Source organism: Patiria miniata, unplaced genomic scaffold, assembly GCF_015706575.1.
Source record: "Patiria miniata isolate m_02_andy unplaced genomic scaffold, ASM1570657v1 HiC_scaffold_16, whole genome shotgun sequence".
Taxonomy (NCBI): domain Eukaryota; kingdom Metazoa; phylum Echinodermata; class Asteroidea; order Valvatida; family Asterinidae; genus Patiria; species Patiria miniata.
The window spans coordinates 9431526-9452164 of NW_024037054.1; the positions used below are offsets into that span (position 1 = coordinate 9431526).

The 20639-nt window shown below is 41.0% G+C and overlaps 2 protein-coding genes across 7 annotated transcripts in view; both read right to left on the reverse strand.

Annotated features, from left to right (window-relative positions):
* Positions 1-3111: 3111 nt before the first annotated feature.
* Positions 3112-7268, reverse strand: LOC119722578 (sulfotransferase family cytosolic 1B member 1-like). Its single transcript, XM_038192760.1, has 6 exons — positions 7145-7268; positions 6753-6977; positions 4230-4361; positions 3934-4028; positions 3444-3621; positions 3112-3262 (listed from the first exon to the last, which is right to left on the reverse strand). The coding sequence occupies exons 1-6, from the start codon at positions 7266-7268 to the stop codon at positions 3156-3158; spliced, it is 861 nt and encodes a 286-aa protein (XP_038048688.1). The 3' UTR covers positions 3112-3155.
* A 3312-nt stretch (positions 7269-10580) lies between these two features.
* Positions 10581-20639, reverse strand: part of LOC119722932 (protein dopey-1-like) — a 54030-nt gene continuing 43971 nt past the window's right edge. For 5 of the 6 annotated variants that reach the window (XM_038193341.1, XM_038193337.1, XM_038193339.1 and 2 more), the window contains 7 exons: positions 20116-20225; positions 18978-19127; positions 18166-18227; positions 17327-17616; positions 15915-16156; positions 14914-15019; positions 10581-14176 (listed from right to left, as the gene is read on the reverse strand). In XM_038193341.1, coding sequence (XP_038049269.1) covers positions 13877-14176; positions 14914-15019; positions 15915-16156; positions 17327-17616; positions 18166-18227; positions 18978-19127; positions 20116-20225 — 1260 coding nt within the window. In that variant the 3' untranslated portion in view covers positions 10581-13876. Of the gene's footprint in view, positions 14177-14913; positions 15020-15914; positions 16157-17326; positions 17617-18165; positions 18228-18977; positions 19128-20115; positions 20226-20253; positions 20285-20639 lie in introns of all 6 variants that reach the window. The other variant, XM_038193338.1, reaches the window with a different exon arrangement.

A 20639-nucleotide genomic window follows, 5' to 3' on the forward strand; every position in this document is an offset into this window, starting at 1 on the left:
TGTGTCCAGAATTACAAAGATGATTGGTTTAGGAAAGGTAAATATGTCGTTGGGCTAAGTGTTTAAAGAAAATACATCTACGCTTTAAAACTTCCTTACGCGCGCGCGCACCCATAGCAACTGTGTTGCGTACGCGCGCCTCAGTCTCACGCGAAGGTGGTTGAGCGCATGTGCAGTGCTGTATTGTTACAAGCTGCCGTATGACTGTTGTAAATTTGGCCAATCATTGCCTTCCATGCAACCTCGTGTCCGTGGGTACGATCTTGCAGCGCCATGTTGTTTCCCATCATGCCTTGCGCGATCGTAACCCCTGGAATTGTGTAATTTAAATGTACCAAAATACGGTACATTATAATTAGGGCTGCAGTTTATCCGTTTTACGTGCCGACGCCATCTTTAAAATGTTAAAAGTTGTGATTTTGAAGAATCAATCCTTTCAAACACAACGTTTGGACATTGCGTTAATTAGCAAAGATTTGTATTAAGTGTACGTACCCCTTTCGTGCCTTTACAACCACAGATACAGGGTTTTTTTTAGCGAAAAACGCGGCTGACATAATCCATATCGTACAGGCATCGCGACTTTTGAATCATAATTTTTTTTTTCGTACGTGACGTTACGTGCAAAGCTAAGCACGCGAGCGCGAGCGCATTATGGGCGCGCCCGGCGTGCAATCTTCGAAATGCCCGCGCAGTACGCTGTGAATAGCCATTCAGCGTCATTTACGTCATCATCACATCACAGGGTTAGTGTAAGGAACGAGCACGCGCCCCTGGAGTCGAGGCTGCCTTCCACGGGGCTGGATCAATGCTGGTTCAGGGGCCTTTTTTTTCGCTTGTTCTTTGAAGCCGGTCATTATCACCGTTAATGCACGGCCACGTGATCGAGTCTCAACCAATCAGAAACCATCAACTCTCCAAGGTATTTATTAATGTGGTTTTCTAGAAATGCGCCCGCCCGCACAGTCTTATTTTACGTGCGCTAGCACCCGAATCAATTACGAGACCCCAACATTAAACAGACATTCATAAATACCTAAGACAGTTTACGCATTCCTATTGGTCGAGAGCCCGTCACGTGGCCGGTCTTAAACGGATGATAAAGACATGGCTAGCTGGTCTTAAACACTTTTCCAGTGTCACAATAAAATGTGGACTCCTAAATATCCAGTGCCTCTTATTGTTTCATTGGTTGAACGTTCACAATCCTCACGTAGGCATGCGCAACACTACCAGGGAGTCAGAATTTTATAGTTCTAAATTCAAAACGCAACGCGCCAGGTGCGTTCTGCGCGACATCGCGCAGAACATGATACGCGCGCGTCAATCTCCATAAAAGGGCTGTTTACATCTTACTCGCCAGCTTGAACACTCCATTATTTTGCAAGAGGGATGTTTCAAAAAGCATAAAGTGAATTTGTTGAACAAAATCTGGATGTTTTGAACGAATTATATGATTTTGTTTACCGAAAAGGTATTTATGAATGGGAATAACTATGTGCTCCGTCGGTATTTATCACTCTGTTTAAGACCACTTAGAGTCTGGGTGCTGATAATTACCCTCGCCTCCGGCTCGGGTAATTATCAGCACCAAGACTCTAAGTGGTCTTAAACAGAGTGATAAAAACCTCCGCAGCACACATTTATTCCCTTAACAAATACACCTGGACAACAGGATTGTCGGCACAACAAATATGATCGTAATTTATTATACAATAATCACAAAATATACAGTTGTGATTGAGTCTTAATGAGGTTGTTAATTACCAGGGTCGCTTTAATTAAACTTGGGACTAAGCAGCAACGCGCACAGCCTCAGCAGTGTTAAATAATGAAAGCCATGCGTTATTAAAGTTAGCAATAAGCAACAGTGTAAACAATGCACAACAATGTAAGCAATATACCACACTGTGAGTAATACACACCAATGTAAGAAATACTAAAGATGTAAGTACATGTTATACACACCAATGTAAACAATACACGTCAATGTAAGTAATGTACGCCAATGTAAACAATGCAACGTAAGTAATGTACACCACGCAAGCATACAACCTGTTCAGCCTTGTACTTGATTACGCTTCACCAGTGCAAGCTAGCGTGAGCATCGTACAGTACATCCACGGCTGCGCGTCAGCATTACACAGCGTAACTTAAATACAGTCAGGGCCTGTACACAGCGCATCAGAATTTAATACACAAAACACAGAGCGCGGGCAATATTAATATACTCATTAATATACTACTGATAATATAAAAATCCCCCACCCAGATTTTGTTTTATTATAAACAAACAAACAAATCATAAACAAACAAACAAACACCCCAAGGCACAAGAAGGGTAAGTATTAGGGTGATTCAACGGTTACTCGCATTACACTTTTTTGCACCCTTTCGTGTTCCGATTGCTGTGGTTTTAGCAGTAGTTAGACTGTCTATCTCTTATGCTGCATAAATATACCCTATTTTCAAGGCTTCACCCTGATGGTAAAGAAAAATATGTTCGTACCATGACAAGATCGTAGCACTCTTCGAAAAAAACGGTTACTTGCATTACACAAAAAGGACATGCCAAAAATTGGCTCTGTTTTGATTCCCCTGTCTGCTTAAACTGAAAGTGCCAAATTAATATATTTACAGGACACCTACCATAGTACTTAACTTATATGGTTAAAAAAAATGAAGACCCAAATCAGATATAAATTATACAGCGAGAAAGGTTGGTTACTCGCATTACGGTTACTCGCATTACAGTTTGTCCGACACTTTGGCTGGGGTCAAATACAAATTTTACCCCCACAATTTTGATCAGATTTTAACTGCATGGAGCTTCACAACCCTAAACGTATGGACTGAACCCAAAGTAAAGCCAACAAAAAAAGTAAAGGAATAAAAGATAACCAAAGAAGCATTTTGGTTACTGGCATTACAGTTACTCGCATTACAATTTGGTTCATTGGTTTGGGAAAAAATCAAATCTTAATCAGGACAGGTCTAATTCAACCTAAATCATCTCATCAAACAAAACAAATGGCTAGGCTATACAATTAAGTATTAGTATAATTAAAAGATTACCAATCAATCTTAATTTGTGTTTTAGGAAAGTTTTCGTAATGGTAGCGATGCATGTAATGCAGCCGTCCGACAGTATATAATTAAAATTCCAATGTCAGACCAGTATTGCCAAGATGTTCCTCATACAGTTGGTCGAAACGTTGACTCTGCTCTGCCGTCAGATATTCCCGCCAGTCGCCAACTTTCCCTGAAGGAGGGAAATATAATAAGTGTAAGGGAAGGAAACCAAATAAACTGCACACCGCACAAGCACAAGCCACTTACCTATCTATAGTCGGATAGCCGTCAAAACAAGTAAACAAAACCAAAACAAGTCAACCAAACCAAACAAAAACGGGGGGGGGGGGAATAAAAACGTCATCGTGTACCTTTTCTCATGAACAGCGATTTTGTTTCGTCAATGATCGAGGAAACCGCCTGGGGTTTTTCACTGAACCTTTTGCGCATGCTCGCAACTGAACATTTGCTGGAGATAGATGAGATGTCTTGCGTGTCTAGTTCTTTTCCCAGAAATGTTCCCACTTGTTTGATGATAGCTTGTTCATCCTGCAACAAAATGATCATCGCCTTAAATTACTCTCCTTGCGCTCTTCAACAAATTAGATTTATTTTCTCAACTAAATTACAATTTGTGTTCTATATTTACGAAAGATTCTTCTCTCTAGTTTCTGGACGTCTGCCCCAAGTAGTGTATCCAGGTTTGTGTGTGTGTGTGTGGGGGGGGGGGGGGGGGTTCAAATTGAGTGTTTTTTTTATTTAAATGTTCCATTTTTTCATTCATAGAATGGTTAGAAGCAAATTGTTGCCAGAGGGCGGAAACAAGAGTTTCAAACATGTCGTCCTCCGCGCATACCGTACCTTTTTCAGATCTTCATACTTGAGAAACAAGAAGTTGTTGTGGTGTTTCATCTCCCAGTATTGCTTAACATGGGTGAAGTAGGATCCAAATGGAACTTTAAAACAAAACAAAAGTGATAGCAAGCGGAAATGATTAATATCTACATCCGAATGTGTCGGTATCAAAAGAAGCGTGAACTGTTTGAACATAACTTGAAAGAGCCAGCATTTAGAGCATACCCCTTCCCCTTATTTCAATCACTGATCAGCTACGCCCACCTCAAGAATTCAGCTCAACACCTTTTTTTTTTACTTACCTTCTCCCTTCATGAAGAGTGGAACAAACTGCTCCCAGGGTGGACAAGGGTCTGGCGCCTTCAGTGCATTGAAGAAGTGAAAGTACGACACCGCTACATCCTTAGGGTTGCGAGCAATGTACAAAACCTGTGGTACAAAAACCCACATCGGTGACAAGATTACGTCGTGGCAATGGATTCGGAGGGGGGGGGCTAACTATATAACCACTTCCCTCCCTTTGACCCAGTGGCGTAGCCACGGGGGGCGTTGGGGGGCGACAGCCCCCCCCCCCATGAAACCTTGTCGCCCCCCAGTCGCCCCCCCCCCACTGAGATTGTGAGTTTCTAAAACAAATTATCATTGATCTACATGACGCTCCCCCCCCCCCATGAAATGTTCCAGCCCCCCCCCCCCCCCCCCCCCCACTGAAAAATTCCTGGCTACGCCACTGCATGACCACTGACTAATGTTAATATTAATGGTACAAATCGTTATTTATTGCTTCAGGCCTAAATTTATGCCTGACTGCAACTCCTCATCCACTCTCAACCCCAGCCCACCCGATTGAGGTATCTTGGACCTCAACCCCCAGCCATCCCTTTTGGAAATCCTAGATTTGAATAAAAATTAATAAAACATCTTTAATGATTTACATTTTGCACAGTTTGTGTCTCCAATCGGTAAGTATTTAGCCATACTTTTTCCCACTTCCTCATGTATTTTTGTATACGGTATTCAGGAGATGACAGCACTTTAAAGCTAAAGGGGTCTTTACTTTTTACGTTGCAAATCGGCATTTTCGGAGTTAATATCATGTTTGTCAGGTTCACATTTGAAGTGCTGTAATGAGTGCAAAGTGCATAAACAACTCCTTATATCTTTGTCGTTTTATTAAAATAACTTTTTAACGGTTAAAGGGTTTAAAAGATAAAAGAGTTTAAATGTTATTTCAATGAAATAAAAAATAAAAGTATCGTTCGTGAAAAAAACGACCACCGACCCGACCGACTGACGTAGTGTCACTTGTGACTTAGCCTGGTTGTTGGCTGAAGAGTGCCGGGTAGTGCTATTGTATAGGAATACCCCGTAATGGGCTTAATCTAGCCCATTGTGTACACAGATGCATGAAAGTTTTCCAGTGAATAACCATAGATCTTTATCATTCCATTCATGGTCCAACTACTGAAGAAATACTCTCTATAACAATTCATTACTCCACCTCTGTAAGTTTGTGCAAGAAGGTTTGTGTCCGGTGTATTCTGTCTACACTCCCATTATTTATTTTTTTTAACTCGTTGCATGTTTTGTCTTTGGCAACTTTCTCATTCTTGTGTACATGTGTAATATTTTGAAATTGTACAATGACTTTGTCCATGTTTAATTTATATTATTTTTTTTTTTTTTTTTTTTAATGAAGCTTAACTTTTTATTGTTAACTTTTTTTACTCATTGTGAATTCAATGCAATTTTGCCTCTGGCAACCAATTTGAATTTTTAATAAACCATGAATAATAATAATAATAATAATGCTGCCACCATTTCAGTCGTGTTCCCCTGTATCCATAACAGTACTGAATGATATTGTTTTTTGTGCAAAAAGGAACCTGACTATTTTTCCTTCCAGTCTCACTTTGGTTACGTTGATTTAAATGGGGATAATCACGATGGCCGCAACAAAATGGTCTATTCTGGATCAATTGAATATAATTGTGTGCACTCTGGGACTAGCTTTAGGCCTGCTTTGTCCAAAAGTTTGAAAATCAGAGGATCCAAAGTTTCCCTTTATGAAGTAATCATAATTATTATTAGTACTCGATCGTGTTTACCTTGTAAGAAAAGTAGCAAACGACAAACATGAAAAAAAAATATCATGTCGGGTAAAATCACAGGGGTTACAATGAATTGTCATTTTGAGAGAAAAAAACGACACATTTATAGCCTTTAACTTCTCAAGATGATACCATCAATTCGTATAAGTGAATAAATAGTCCTCTTTCTTTGTGGAAGTTGCACCCAACAAGCTAGGCTAGAAATATGCTCCAAGATACAGGCAAAAGTAAACAAAGAAACATGACAACAGACTCAGCATCACAAAGTCTAACCGAAGTAAGCAACCACCTAAAAGAATACGGACAGTCGTACATATTAAATAGTAAACATCTATGACATCAAACGGGAACAACTGGCAGTGGCGCACCCAGGATTTGGCTTGGAGGGGGGGGGGGGGCTCACATTTGTTTGTTTGTGTGTTTTTTTCCATTTTTTTCATAAGTTAAAATGTTTTTTAAAAAATGTTGCCCAAAATTTTGGCCGCAGAAAAAAAATTGGGGTTTTTTTTGGGGGGGGGGGTTTGGGGGGGGGGACTATTTTGACGTTGGTGGCGCCACTTACACCCCGATTTTACTACTCGAAAGAAAGGCCACATATATATCACCAAGGTCAAATCGTGGGACAAAAGCCCGCCCGAGCCCCCCCCCCCCCCCCCCCCGCACCACTGCAACTGGAATTTTATTCAAGTAGAATCGCATCTTTGATACCTTGACATTTTTTCTGAAAGAGCTGAGCAGGCAGTAGATGGGGTAGCAGATGGGTCATGATCACCCTCGGAGAAAGCCAAGATTCGATCAGCTTGTACACTGGGGGAGCTGTTTGTAACTCCTCCTCTGACGCGCCACTGCACATGCTCAGTTCCAACGGCATACCAGTATCGGTTTGTTCTTCCGGGCATCCCAGGATGCAACTGGTGATAATTCGTAACCAGTGTGTACCTACCAGAATATTAACATGAATTTAAAAAAATGCTCAGTTGATAGGGCCATGATACAATATTCCTGAGATGCAGGCTCAAATCTGTCTTGCATTATCTAATTTGTATGCTTATCTGAAAATTGATTTTAATAATTCGAAATATCACGACTGTCTTAAGTAGGCGTACCTGATTTAGGGTAAGAAATAACGAACACATCGTTCTCCCGGACTTCTATGTCGAGGACACCCTGAAGATTGCTGTCCAGCACCCGCCAGGGTAACGGCATCCCACGGAGAACTTGCAAAGGCATCTTGGAACTTGAATCGTGTGGAGAAACAATTTATATTTGATGAGAGCCTCCAAGTATACCTGTGGTCTGTGCCCCCCCCCCCCCCCGCTTCCCCCGCCCCCTCCCACTTCGTAAAAACGTTGGTATGCAAAAATGAGATTTGCATTGTCAAAACCTACTGAATACCCCATTCAGAGAATAAGCCCCCCCCCCGTGTGCCCCCTCTCCCATGCGAACTGGAACCACCCCCAACCACCCCCCCCCTCCAAGTTACACTACGGTTCACTTTTCGAAGAGCGAGTATACTCACACACGAACAAAAGTGCAGGCCCGTCTGATTTTGTAATGGCAACAAATGTCATGAAATATTTTATGAGTAACAGCGATGGCCCTTCTCAAGCTAGAATCTTGAAAATAACTAATAAAATGCGTCAGCTATTTTTGGCGTCATTGGGTTGCAGACATGTAAAATTCAAACGAATTCAAATAATGTAAAAATTTTGTGAAGAAAAATCTCTCCGTTCTCACCTGAGCTGATTCTTTTTTTTCTTCTCGTTCTTAACGCCCGTTGAACTGAAATCCGAAGAGTTGAATAAAGTATACGTGAAAGTTTGACGTTAGAAACAGGAACGACTACGTCATAGAGATCTACAATCAGTAAAATTTAATAAATAACGTTTGCCTGTGTGAAATCACAATCTATTGGAATCTTTTTAACTTAACTGCAAATTATACCCACTGATTTTCACCTTAAAATTCACGTTCCACTAAAAGACATGATCTTTGATCCTTGTTTATTTACACACATATAGGTACTATATCTCTTCTTTATTGAAATAAACCTAACGATACGTAAGGTCACGCGCTTATGGTCACCACTGACTGGTCACGAGCATTATATTTTGGTGTAGTTTGCCTTTGGACTCCCTGTGTAACCACGCCCACATTTCAATACCGGACATTATTAGTTTTTTAATGTTCGAGTAAAGTTGAATCCCCACCATTTGTGTACTTCATTTAATCCTCGTTCTCAATCACACACCTTAGGGTTGCAGACCAGTAAATCGGTCCGAAATTGCCTGCGCCGGCCAAATCACGATTTGCATGCCCTCAAAATCTTCAGTATTTAAGATATGCTGTGGGCCATGAACTTGAGGGTTTGTAAAAAATATGGGTGGAAGCCGTGCACAGGACTGTGAACTTGTAGTTCCGTTCAATTTGGATGAAATTGGCGCCCTTAAAGCACTCTATTTTGCAATGGAGTGAAATCATAAAATATTAATTCATTGGATCAGTGGTTTCATGAAAGTCTGCTTATTTCTGATCAATCCAAATTATACCGAACTTTCAAATTAATGAGACAAATCAATAAAACTTCACAACACTTAGGAAAATTAAAAGAGAACAAAATGTGAACTCACCTATAACAGAGAGCCAACATTCGTATCGATAAAACAAAGCAAAATTCTCCAATTGCGAAATTTAAATATACATCTCGGCTTCCAACAAGATCATGAGAGGAGATGGAGAGGCACAGTCTAACCTGCTCGGCACTGGCTTGTTAAATGGTGATGTGGCAAGGAGAGAAATGGCCAATATGCATGTACATGCAGTCACTCTGACCATCCGAATTTGTTGGTCCAGCGTGGCACTCCCCAGAGAAAACCAGGCCAGCAAGCTCATGGCAAGGTCACAAATGGTGTTCGAGGGGATTTTCTGCTGAGGCAGTCAATTGCCCCTCAGAACACATCCAACAACAGGAAAATAAACTATCGGTATAAATTGAGTATATACTAACAATAAAAAATGGAGAATGTTTGTACGAATAATTATAAAAGAAAAGAAAAGGAAATTAAAAGAAAGGAGCAGGAAAATTTAAACTAGGCTATTAAATGGAACACAATGAAAACTGAAATAGTAAATGTACATATAGTCAAATATATGTTCAGTAACCTCAGACCTAATTGAGGTCGGGGTTACATGTACAAAATACATTTTGTGTTTAACTTGAAAGCTTCATTATGATACAAAAACAATATACAATCCTTGTCAATTTGTTTGTATTCACTCATTCCGTTAATTTGCCGAAAAATCCATCGGTGATCCATCCAAACCAAAATAAAAAGAAATTGAGTGACTCTGCTTCTTATATAATTTACAGCGGTGAACCGTGGTTACACTATTGTTTGGGTGGATTTTTCGTCCAAATGAGGGATTAAAAACAAATTGAAGAAGATGATACGTTGTTTGTGTATCCTAATACGACTTTCACGTCGAACACAATCTGTATTTTGTAAAAATATCGGCCAAAATGACACGGTGCACCGTCATGGTTAATCGTGTGCATTGACCACCAGCGCGCATGTGTGTGTGTTATTATTTGAGCGCGTACTACGCGCAATATCCAAATCCAATATCAAGGCTAAGGCCAAAAAAAAAAGTCTCCGGTTTCTGGTATGCGCGCGCGTCGCCGTAGCCATGCGCGTCGGCAAAATGAAAAGTTTTTTTTTTAATGAAAGATGATGTCCCAAAACCGCCAAACTCACTGATTTGACTGGAATACTGCTGCTGCACAATTTTAACGTGTTTTTAGATTGGGTTATGGTCGAGAATAAGCTTTGTGTGGCCTCTCTGGACTCAGTCTGGACTCAATCATCAGCACACATTTGAAGCAAAAAAGTCAGGTAAAAAAAAAAAAAAAAAGCCGCGTCGCCGCATCACTTTTTGGGCAAGCTCCATACCAAAAACCGGAGACTTTTTTTTTTGGCCTATTGTACATTCAGACAATCCCAGCCAAAATGGTTGGGACACTTGGAAATAACCTTCGCCTCCAACGGTCACCAACTCCCCCGGTCAATGTTGTTCTCTTCAGGGGATGGAGCCCACACCGCGCAATGAGAGACAACATTGAGCGGGGGCTGGGGGGTTGGGGCCCAGCGAGATTTGGCCAGGATTGTAGTTACAAAGCGCAAAAATAAACTCGACTCAAGTGATTCAGAATGGCTACTCAATGGAAGTCTGTTCATGCATCTGGTCTACACAATGGGCCGGATTTAGCCTAATCATTGTTACGGGTAATCCTATACAATAGCACTGCCCGGCTCTCTTCACTAGTCAACACCCAGTCTAAGTCACAAGTACCAGTCAGTCAGTCAATGAGGTGGATACAGAGGCTGACCCTCTGCGAGCAGCAAACAATCATTCATTCTGTGAGATTCAGCACTAGTCACTCTTGTTAGCATTATTTGCCTCGTTTTGATTTCCAAGATGGTGTCACATGCAAAAAGGTCTGTTTACCTCTTGACACCGACAAAACTGACAGAGAACAAGCAATTAATAGGGCGCCCTTTGCATGCATACAATGTTATTTTAGTAATTCCATATCCAAGACATATTGAACAATCATGAATAAATGAAAGTACCTGTTAATCAGGGGTTACTGTATCGAACTTACCATATCATTTTAAAAAATCACATAACACCACCACTATCGTGTTGTCAGACAACAATTATATTAAGGACAAATTAATCCACTGGACGAAAATTCTTCAAATCTTAGAAACAACTCTCAACGTGCAAGGTTATGAATGAAGTCCACTTGTCTAGCCAACTTTTTTTTTTAAAAGAGAGAAACAAATGTATGGTTCGAAAACCCAATTCACATGTTGGCCTTGGTATGTATGGAACCCAGACTACACGGATGGGACGTGAGGCAATCTTACTCTTTCCAGTCATGGGAGGGCCGCTGCTCTGTTAACTTCCTCTGCCATTGAAAACAATTATCGGTCATGCATAATAAAATACAATATTTCTTTATCACATATATACATGTACATGAATTAAAAAAACCCAATAGCCAGTAGGCATATTAGGATACCTTTTTCCAAAAACACAACAAAACCCCTTTCTTCATCCTGAAACCAAAAGTCATTCAAAATTCTCCGAGAATTTCTACTTTGGGGTCCCCCATGGATGTCGCTTGGGGTGTGGGGGCTTACACCCCCATTAATCATTTTTGTCACCAAAATCATCATCATCCTGTCGGCATAATTATGTATGTTGGCAAATATGCTGCAACGAATAGATAGGCCCCCCAATCCCACATTTTAAATTTGCAGCAGCTAAGTGAATGGAAAAAAAACCTCCTGGCTACCTTCCAGCAGGGATGGTCTGTCAGCAATTTTGTTGTCAACCCCCCCCCCCCCCCCCCCGAACCTCCCTCACGTGACCACACCTTCTTAGTTCAACACCCCCATTCCGATCCTAAAGCCATCTTCAGTGTTCAAACTGGACGTTCCTGATTAACATAAATCAAATCTTTGTAATTTATACAGCAGTTGTGTTAAAAATCCATATACTTTAATATGCCCTCTACACAAGATATATATCAATACATTTTACATAACAGATCATTGAACAAAGCAAATGGTTTCACAGTTTAACAAAAAACACACACAAAGTGCTAACAATTAATTAAATTAGTTAACTAACTTAATGTATTCATGCTTACAGAATCCGGGTTTTTTTCTGAGCCGCATGTAACTAACGATCATTAGATGAACAGGTTTCAATGCAGATTATTTCAGAAAGGTCGAGTTGGTTGCAATGAATCCCCTTCCAACATGGAAATCCACAAAAAGGCCAACTTTCTGAAGTCATATTCCTTTGACGTTAAGCAACAAGGCTCATATTGAATAACTTGTCTTTCCAACAATAATCCAAATCCATTTGCATAAGATAAATAGACATATGGTAAAACTTTTGAAGGCAAGGTTTTTGAATGAACTCCACCAATATGTACAAAAGTGACTTGAGGAAAGAATAATTTGCAACCACACTCAAGTCCTTATTTTAAATAGAATTTACAACTTCTTTATGAAGGCTTCATAAGAATACAATCCATTGTACATTTCTACCCAACTACTCATGGTATTACCAGTCTCCTTTACAATTGCTTCCAATTCAAGCATTTAATCTCAATATGTACATATTGTTCATGCATCTATTCTGACTACTTTTATAGTAGTACTTTTAGTAATGCAATTTTAATTTAAAACAAATCATATTTCTTCTGAGCTGTGTCAATGGAATAGTAGATAGGAGAGAATGGAACTTATTTCAACACAATGACTCTTTTATCAACTTTTCTTTCCCAATAACAGAACAATACCCCTTCACCTCTCATTCGCACTAGTTACAAACATCTGTTTCTTCCTGTAATGCTAAGTCCAACAACTAGTACTTAAAGTAATATAACCATCACGTTAGACATTTAGGTGAAACTGTCAAGTACACCCGAGCTATAAAAATGTATAAACAGTGTCACCTGTGACGTCATGCCTGTCTGTTGCCAACAGGGAACACCGATACCAAAACATCTTCCTTGTGTGATTTTCAATATTGTACGGTAAACATCAATACTTTTAACCCACCCATAGTTCCGGTGACAGAAATGCATTTCAGGACAGACCAGCTTCAGGGCCCATGCATTCTAATTTTTTTTAACGCAAGGGCACTCAGAATTGTCTTTTTCTGACTCTCACTGAACTGAATTCTAGTTCCAAGTATAGTCACAAGGTATATCAATGTTATTAAACGCTACATAGATATTATGTATGTCACGTTCTCGGTTATAACTTCAGACATTTATCTCTGCACATTCTCATTAACAAAATGCACCATGTACATTCTATGTGTTCTTTAGGTAGGACATAAGAAAAAACAAATTTTCACTGAAGATTGCGGTACGTTTAATACCAATACATGGGATACTACAACATCAAGAGGACTGCAGGTTGCATTGTACATTTCTGAAGCTACAGTGAGCCTCATGTATCACTATACATCATCACTATTTTTTCTATCAATGCCTATTTCTTTCAGCCAATAAAGAATTGGCTGCCCATAGATTATGGAAACTAAACCTTATGTAAGAAATGTAAGAAAATACACAACGTAAGTTATGTAAGAAAATACACAACAGAAATGAAAAGCTCACATACATATACAATATTAAGCAAAGACAGGTAGCATTTTTCTTTGGCTATTTTAAGTGTTGCTTCAGCTGTTATTATTGCACTGAATAAAGTTGTCCGAGTATTGCTGATTGACTTTGGTCAGGGCCCAAGGACATACATACTGTACGAAAGCTTTGGTCAATCTAAAAAAAAAAGAAGGAAAGTCCAGAATGTATAAATGCGTATTCTGAAATTTTGTAAGTGACCATTTTGGAATCATGCATTTTCACTTAATAAGGCCTCTATCAACGGATAAACGTACTGGGTTCTTAAGAAGAGCGACAAATTGAATTCAAGTATCTGAACACTAAACATTAGCATCTGACTGATAAGACTTATGCAATTGCATGCCGCCATTCAATCGGTAAAATTGCACTTATCGCACTAATTGTGTATTTAATAAATTGTTTTGTTCAAAATCAGACCTATAATACAGCGGTCCAGCCCAACGTTGGCTCATTCTGGCTTTGAGTTTCCTGCTACATATAGGGCACTGCATGATATAGAAGCACTCGATAAACATTCATGCGTAAAACTTGCAACAAAGGATAAAGAGTGCAGGTTTTGTGCATTAAATGGAAGCAAATACAAGCATAACCTGAGTATATTATATTAGGAACTAGCATGAGGGACCAAGAAGTCTCGCTCCATGAGTTTCTGAATGAACTCCATAGGTGGTAGGTCCTCCACATCTACCAAGTCTTCTATCTTCCATGCTCGTCCCGATGACACGGTCTTGGCTTCCTTGTCTAATGTGATGAGGTCTGGTGTCTGGTTGGCTAGGCTGGTGTCAACGTCTGGGCAGACGGTGTTGAAGAACGGAAGCAGTTCCTCAATGGATCGGATCTGATACATTGTCAGAAGCGGTCGACCTGGTGTCGGCTTGAGGGCAGGCATCTCATCGTTGTTCTCCTGCAGTAACATCAGAGACAACACAATCATCATTGCACAACTTTATTCAAGAAAACTCCAGGGAAACTTGAATGCTGGTTTGTGTGCTATCAGGGCCATAGGCATTTCTGAGAAATCCTCAAGCACGCAACCAATAAAAAAAGAAGGAAATTCCAACTTTTACAAGACTTCAAGACTGTGTTTTTCGATTTCTAGTGGAATTAGTCTAATGGAATACTTTGTAATGGAAGTGAAGGACAAGGAAATGAGCTGATCGGAGCAGTATTTGCATGCCTGAATCCTGCATTTGATTACCATACAAGAACAAACCACAAGGGGTTTAGGGTCATATTAATGTTGGCTCCATGTATCAAAAAGTTACATAACAATTCCTACACTTGACCCGATAAGCAGTTATTCATGACACACAAGAGCTGGTGAGATCAGTTCCCGACTCTAAATGTGCTCTCATTGCGTCATCTGGAAGTTTTAAGGCCAGACCATTCCCAGCACACTGTCACTGTGATATCACATAGGCCCCCATCAATGGTGAAAGCAATGTGCCAGCTGTGTACCAAGCAACCGCAAAATGATGGCTTATTTGAATAGCTGGAAAAATACATCACGCCATGGGATGGGCCTCCATGAGTAAACGGTGATAGCGTGCTCAGAATGGTCTATAGCAAAGGGATCAGCCTACTTCGTTAGTCTAAACAGCGCCCTCATTAGTGCATGCACCGATCCTATGCCACACATACCTGTTTATATCTGGTTCTGAGGAGTTGTGCTGCTCTTGATACATGAGGTACAAACTGCATGGGAGAATCCTTCCTCTTGCCTCCTCCAACAAACGCCCATTTGTAGCTGCAACCAAAACAACAAATTGATATCAATTCATATCATTTCTGATACAAAATCACATCAGCTATGGGCTTCGTGTGCGAACAAGAGAGGGCGCTTTTCGACCATTTTCGGGAGCCCCGTGGACAGGGCACATCGCATGTGCATACTGGTTCACAAGCATAAAGGGCACAGAATGCACGACCAATTTTATTCCGAATGTGCACAAACCCATAGCGTCTTTGCGTGAGCGTCAGGTGTCGTTTGAATGTCTCTCCCAGTGGTCTCGCCCAACTCTTTATTTCTTACTGTTGAGGGGGCCATAACATATCCCTGTGAAACTGCTGAAATGCGTCATAGTTATGGTTCAACCTTCAACTTCACACATGGGTTTTTTCCCCCGATAATTTGATTTTTCACAACATTTTCCAAATGAAATATGTCAAGGGCTTACAATAGCTCCATTCATCTTTTTCGCTGCTTCAGGCATGCAGCTTGATGCACAATATACGTACTTTAAAGATATGCAGGGACCAGGACTGCATACAGATTTTCTTTATCATCTTATTGCATTGGAGTTCTCAAGATCAGGGAGTGAATCAAATTGTGGAAATATTACACTTTCAGTCACGAAACATAGGACCTGCTTAGCAACTTACATACCAATAATTTTGAAAAATTTCTCCACAACTTCAATTCCCATGGTTTTCAAATATTTATTTCATTGACTTGGAGGCAGTGCATGTAGATGGAGACCATATACACAGTGACCATGAAACATCACTTGGGAGCCAAGGTGCTATAGTATGTACTGCAATTTTAAAGCCCCCGCCCTCTCTATCCCCCCCCCCCCCCCCATCTCCCAACCAACACCCCCACCCCCTCCCCAAACACACACCCACACATAGTCAAACCTTACACTTGGAATTGTGGTAGATCCTCTGAGGGTAGGCAGATAGCCAGATCCAGCAGCTTGCAAGCGGCTAGGTACAGCCCCAACCACGGCTTGGCTACATTACTCAGTGTCTGTGGTGTGTTACCATTACCACCCAGGAAGAAACTAGCAAAGTCTGTACTGGCTACTCGCTTGATGACCGACTTCTTAGTGTTGTCTGGCGCACTGCTGGATAGCTGCTCCTCCATGTGCAGGAAGACTTGTACCTAAAGAACACAAGGATAAATGATGATGATAATCTCAATTCTCCATCTTGTCTATTAACACTAGCAGTGCCAGTAGTATTTTGGTGTAAATGACTGTTTCCTTTCAATATCCCAGATGCCAAGTTCACAGAAATATGTGAAAATAATGATGAGGTTTTGGGTATTGCTCGAGGCTCATGTATGTCACACAGAGCCACCTGTCCCTTCATGAAATCCATAGATATAAACCCTCCTGCTGTCTGAACAGTCACAGACAGTCAAAAAAATCAATCCTCTTCCCCTGCCATGCCTTTATACACAGGTAAGTCACCAACAGTCAGATCATATTTCAAGCAATCACTGTGACTAGTCAAATTCAGTCAACAGACAAAAGCAGGCAAGTGGTAGGCACAGCTGGCTTATCAATCACCTACAGTCAATGCATAGCCGTATCAAGTTACATTTACAGTCACAGCCAGTCAATCCTGCTTTATGTAGGCAGGGAGCAATAACTGTTAAAAAACAGTCACTAGGTTGATTTTGACAGCTGGGATGGGATGGCTTTGTTGAATTTGCCACCCAAAGATAACAAAAAAGAGAGTAAAGTTTGTCACGAACCAATGTGGCCCATCACACCAACGTTTATTTCCAGTTTCAGTAGCATGAAACGACTGAGAATATTTCTACTCCCCCTGGATGGGATGCTAAATCCATCGCATGTTACTCCCCATTTATACTCCTGGGTGGAGAGAGGCAAGTGGGGGTGAAGTGGGTTGCCCAAGGACACAACAGATGACCAGCAGCTCGATTCGAACCCCTGACCCTCTGATCATGAGTCATGAACTGTAACCACTAGGCCACACGCCGAAGAGAAAGGGTTTTAATGAACTTAACAGCATCAAATATTGAAGAAGTCGAGATAATAGGGAGGTTTCGCAAGCGAACAGATACGCTTACACTTGGGTTTAGCTATCTGTATCCGTTTTTTACTTACGTGTAGCGAGCGAGATATGCGTGTCGTCTGCACGTTTAGCGGATAGTGAGTGGCGTATGACGTCATACGTGCAGACGACATGCATACATGTATCTCGCTCGCTACACGTAATTAAAAAACGGATACGGAAAGCTAAACGTAAGTGTAAGCGTATCCGTTCGCTTGCGAAACCTCCCTATTGACTAATGCCAACTTACCAGCTCAGATATGACTGTTGGCCAGAGCCCAGTCAGATGATGAGGTGAGATGCGTAGTAAGAGTACCCTGAAGCACACAAAGACTTGCTCATGTACCGCTGGTCCCTGGCTCTGTCGCAGACTCTCTGCCAAGCGCTCCTGGATGTCAGGTAAGAAGCGGACGTACTGGTCTGTCTCACTGCAGAAGATGGTGAAGCTTAAACGCTTCAGGAGCTGCGAGCGCTGATCTATCTCTGCTTCCTTGCTGGTGAAGAGGTTGAGAGAGGTGTTCTGGAAGGCAGCTACTCGAGCTGCAGATCAAAAAGGGAAGATAGGTTTAAATACAGCGATGGAAAAGTGAGGTTTGGTCGATTGTCCAGACAGACATCAAATTTGACGACTGAATACTATTAGCATCAAGAAATGAACAAGAGCAAACGGTGACAAAGTTCATCCAGGAAAGTTTCTAGACAATGTTTATATGATACAAAACATATTTCTTTCAACAACAAAAAACACCCAATAAGATACAGAGACTTTTGTACATAACATGCCTGAATATGAAGCAGTAAAATGCGCAATAAAAAATAACCGACAAGAAACTCACATAGTTGAGAAAATTAATCATCTGACACGAGACATAACAATGATTGAACACTGCCTTTTCCTTTAATAGTGCATACTAGGACAACCATAAGCCTGTAGGCTGGTACTTTCAAGGACCATTTTGAACCAACAAAGTCACACAGGTAAACTCCTCTTATTTTTTAGGAAATGTCCTAGGTTATTGGATGACGACATTTGATGCTCCTACTCCAGCTGTGACTAGATACAGTCATTGATTGCTTTTAACAACTCACCCATGAGATCTCTGTATGTCGTCTTATCGTGTGTCATCAGGTTATCAATAACTGGCAGCCAACTACAAAGAAAAAAATAGCAAAGATTCAAAGCAATATCCCCCAAGAATTAAACACTCATCATTTCCTTATAAACTGTAGTAAGTCTAGCCATGGTCTAGCACTGATATCTTATCCCCAAATTGATGAACAATATCCATGGCTGTGTCAAAAACGGGCCTCCAGAACTGGGGATGAAGACCAATGCAAAAGCCCTAGATCTGAAATTCCGATGCGGCCTACATTATATGGACTTGATGCACAAGACGCCTGAACGCCATTGCCACCATACATCTAGTGCCAAAGAAAAACCATTTAAATGAAAATGAGTCTTTCGTATGGCGCATCATATATGAAGTTATGCATGATGTCCCCCATCTACTGGCTTTCATGAGTAGGCTAAACAGCACCATCTACTCTTCATGCACTAAGTCCGCACTGCCCTTTACTCAAGCTCATTACTAGCCTACATAGCGCCCTCATTAGTTCACTAATGGACTCAATACATCATTCGCTCGTACCCCCCGCCCTGCAAACAGGACGCTGCTCAGGGCTGACGTCATTTGAGCTCTCAATGGATAGATTTGCGTGACCTGTGACGTAGAACGCGTCACACAAACTAGCTTCCGGTGCCCATCATACGTAGCGCGGGCTAGCTGCATGCGAAGGGCAATCTGTACTTCCTTCACAAGATTCTGTGAAGCTCATCGGCCCTTACCAGCGCCCTGTTTGCAGGGCGGGGGGTACGAGCGAAAATACATCATGCTACTTACTTGTGAATAGACACAATGTCTAGCTGGAAGAAGGAAGGGTCCAGCAGCAGATCGAAGGCATCTTTCTTCCAGGATTTACGGGTGTATTGATAGCCACTCAGACTGGATAGTAAGGCAGTACAGGCACGGAAACTTGGTGTGTTTGGAGAACTGTGCAAGATTAATGAGGAGAAAACTTGTCAATGACTGCAGCGTGACATGTCTGATGCTACACAAACTCTCATTCATAAATACTCAAGACAGTTGACCTATTTTTATTGGTTGGGAGTCCGTTTAAACCCTGCTGAGTGTTACACGACAGTGTTTAACACCCGTCAGGAGACCCTGCACCCTGCACCTCTTGCTCTCTGCACGATGAGTGCTTGGGTACTACTGATATGATCTCCATATAAGGAGATAGGTGGACCACACCACGTGGCCGCACGCACCATAGAAATGGCCCAAGCATGAAGCAAGATGGTAGAACAGGTTTTGACCTTATTTTTTGTTTGTTCACTAGCCAGCCGGGCTACTGAAGCAGACTCTTAACTAGCCCGCTGGCATTTTCACTAGCCTGCATGTTTTCTTTCGTAGAGTGTCTCATAAACAACAATGTGCATACATGTAAAACATGTATCCTGAGGCAATCTTGTCAGTGTTTAGAATAAACAGATCTAATAATATAACCCTAAATTAGACACAAATTGATACAGGTTTGCTTTCTTAATTTAATGATTGATTTCTTCCTGTCCTTTCATCCTTGCCGTAGCCCAAAAACTGTTGACTCGCCAGCCGGGCTACTGAAGGAATAGTTTGACTAGCCCGCCGCTGTTTTGACTAGCATTTGGCTAGCGGGCTACTGCTAAAGTCGAACCCTGTAGAACAATACAATTTGGATATTGTATTTATGAATGGGGATGATTGTGTGATGGAGCAGTTATAATGTTGAAAACCGGTGAGTTGTGATATTTAAAACTGGTTAGGGGCCTGGTCACCGACAATAGCCCTCGCCTTTGGCTTGGGCCATTATCGGCGACAAGACCCTAAACAGTTTGAAACCACATCTTTATAACTCCTCCATCACAGTATTATCTCTTCAGTTAAGACAAAAAGTAAATGGAAATTTAAATAATAATATTGATAAGACACGGTACATTACCTGTGATTCTTGAGGTAAGGGGTGACATTGTGCATAATAGACGTCAGTAGAGGAACCACTTTCTCCTTCTCATCACTACCATAGACCATGTCCAATAAGGTTGCCAATAACTAAAACAACAGAACACAGAATCACTACCATAGACCATGTCCAATAAGGTTGCCAATAACTAAAACAACAGAGAATACACAAATAAGAAGTAAGGGATTTCTATTCTGGAGAAAAATGAACCATTTCAAATACCACTATAGAAAAGTCCCTTTTTAGTGATTAGAAAAATTGACTGAATAGAGTTTGAACTTCAACTTTGAAGCTAATCCATGGCTTTGGTATTGAAATAGAAATCCACTACGATTCAAATATTCATTTTGACATTTCTGAATTTGTGCAGATCCCAAATTAGGAAGTTTTGTGCTATCAAGACAAAAACTTTAACTAAGAAAGTTTCTGGAAAAAAACCTTCACTTGGGTAGTTACCAAGATACGTGAATCGTTACTTGGGCAATTTAATTTGCCGAATCCAA

Coding starts and splice junctions, on each gene's coding strand:
- LOC119722578 (XM_038192760.1), bottom strand. CDS start 7,268: ATGCCTTTGCAAGTTCTCCGTGGGATGCCGTTACCCTGGCGGGTGCTG. Junction 4,362..6,752: donor TCAGCTCTTTCAGAAAAAAT/GTCAAGGTATCA, acceptor GGGTTTTTGTAC/CACAGGTTTTGTACATTGCT. Junction 4,029..4,229: donor ACTCTTCATGAAGGGAGAAG/GTAAGTAAAAAA, acceptor TTTGTTTTAAAG/TTCCATTTGGATCCTACTTC.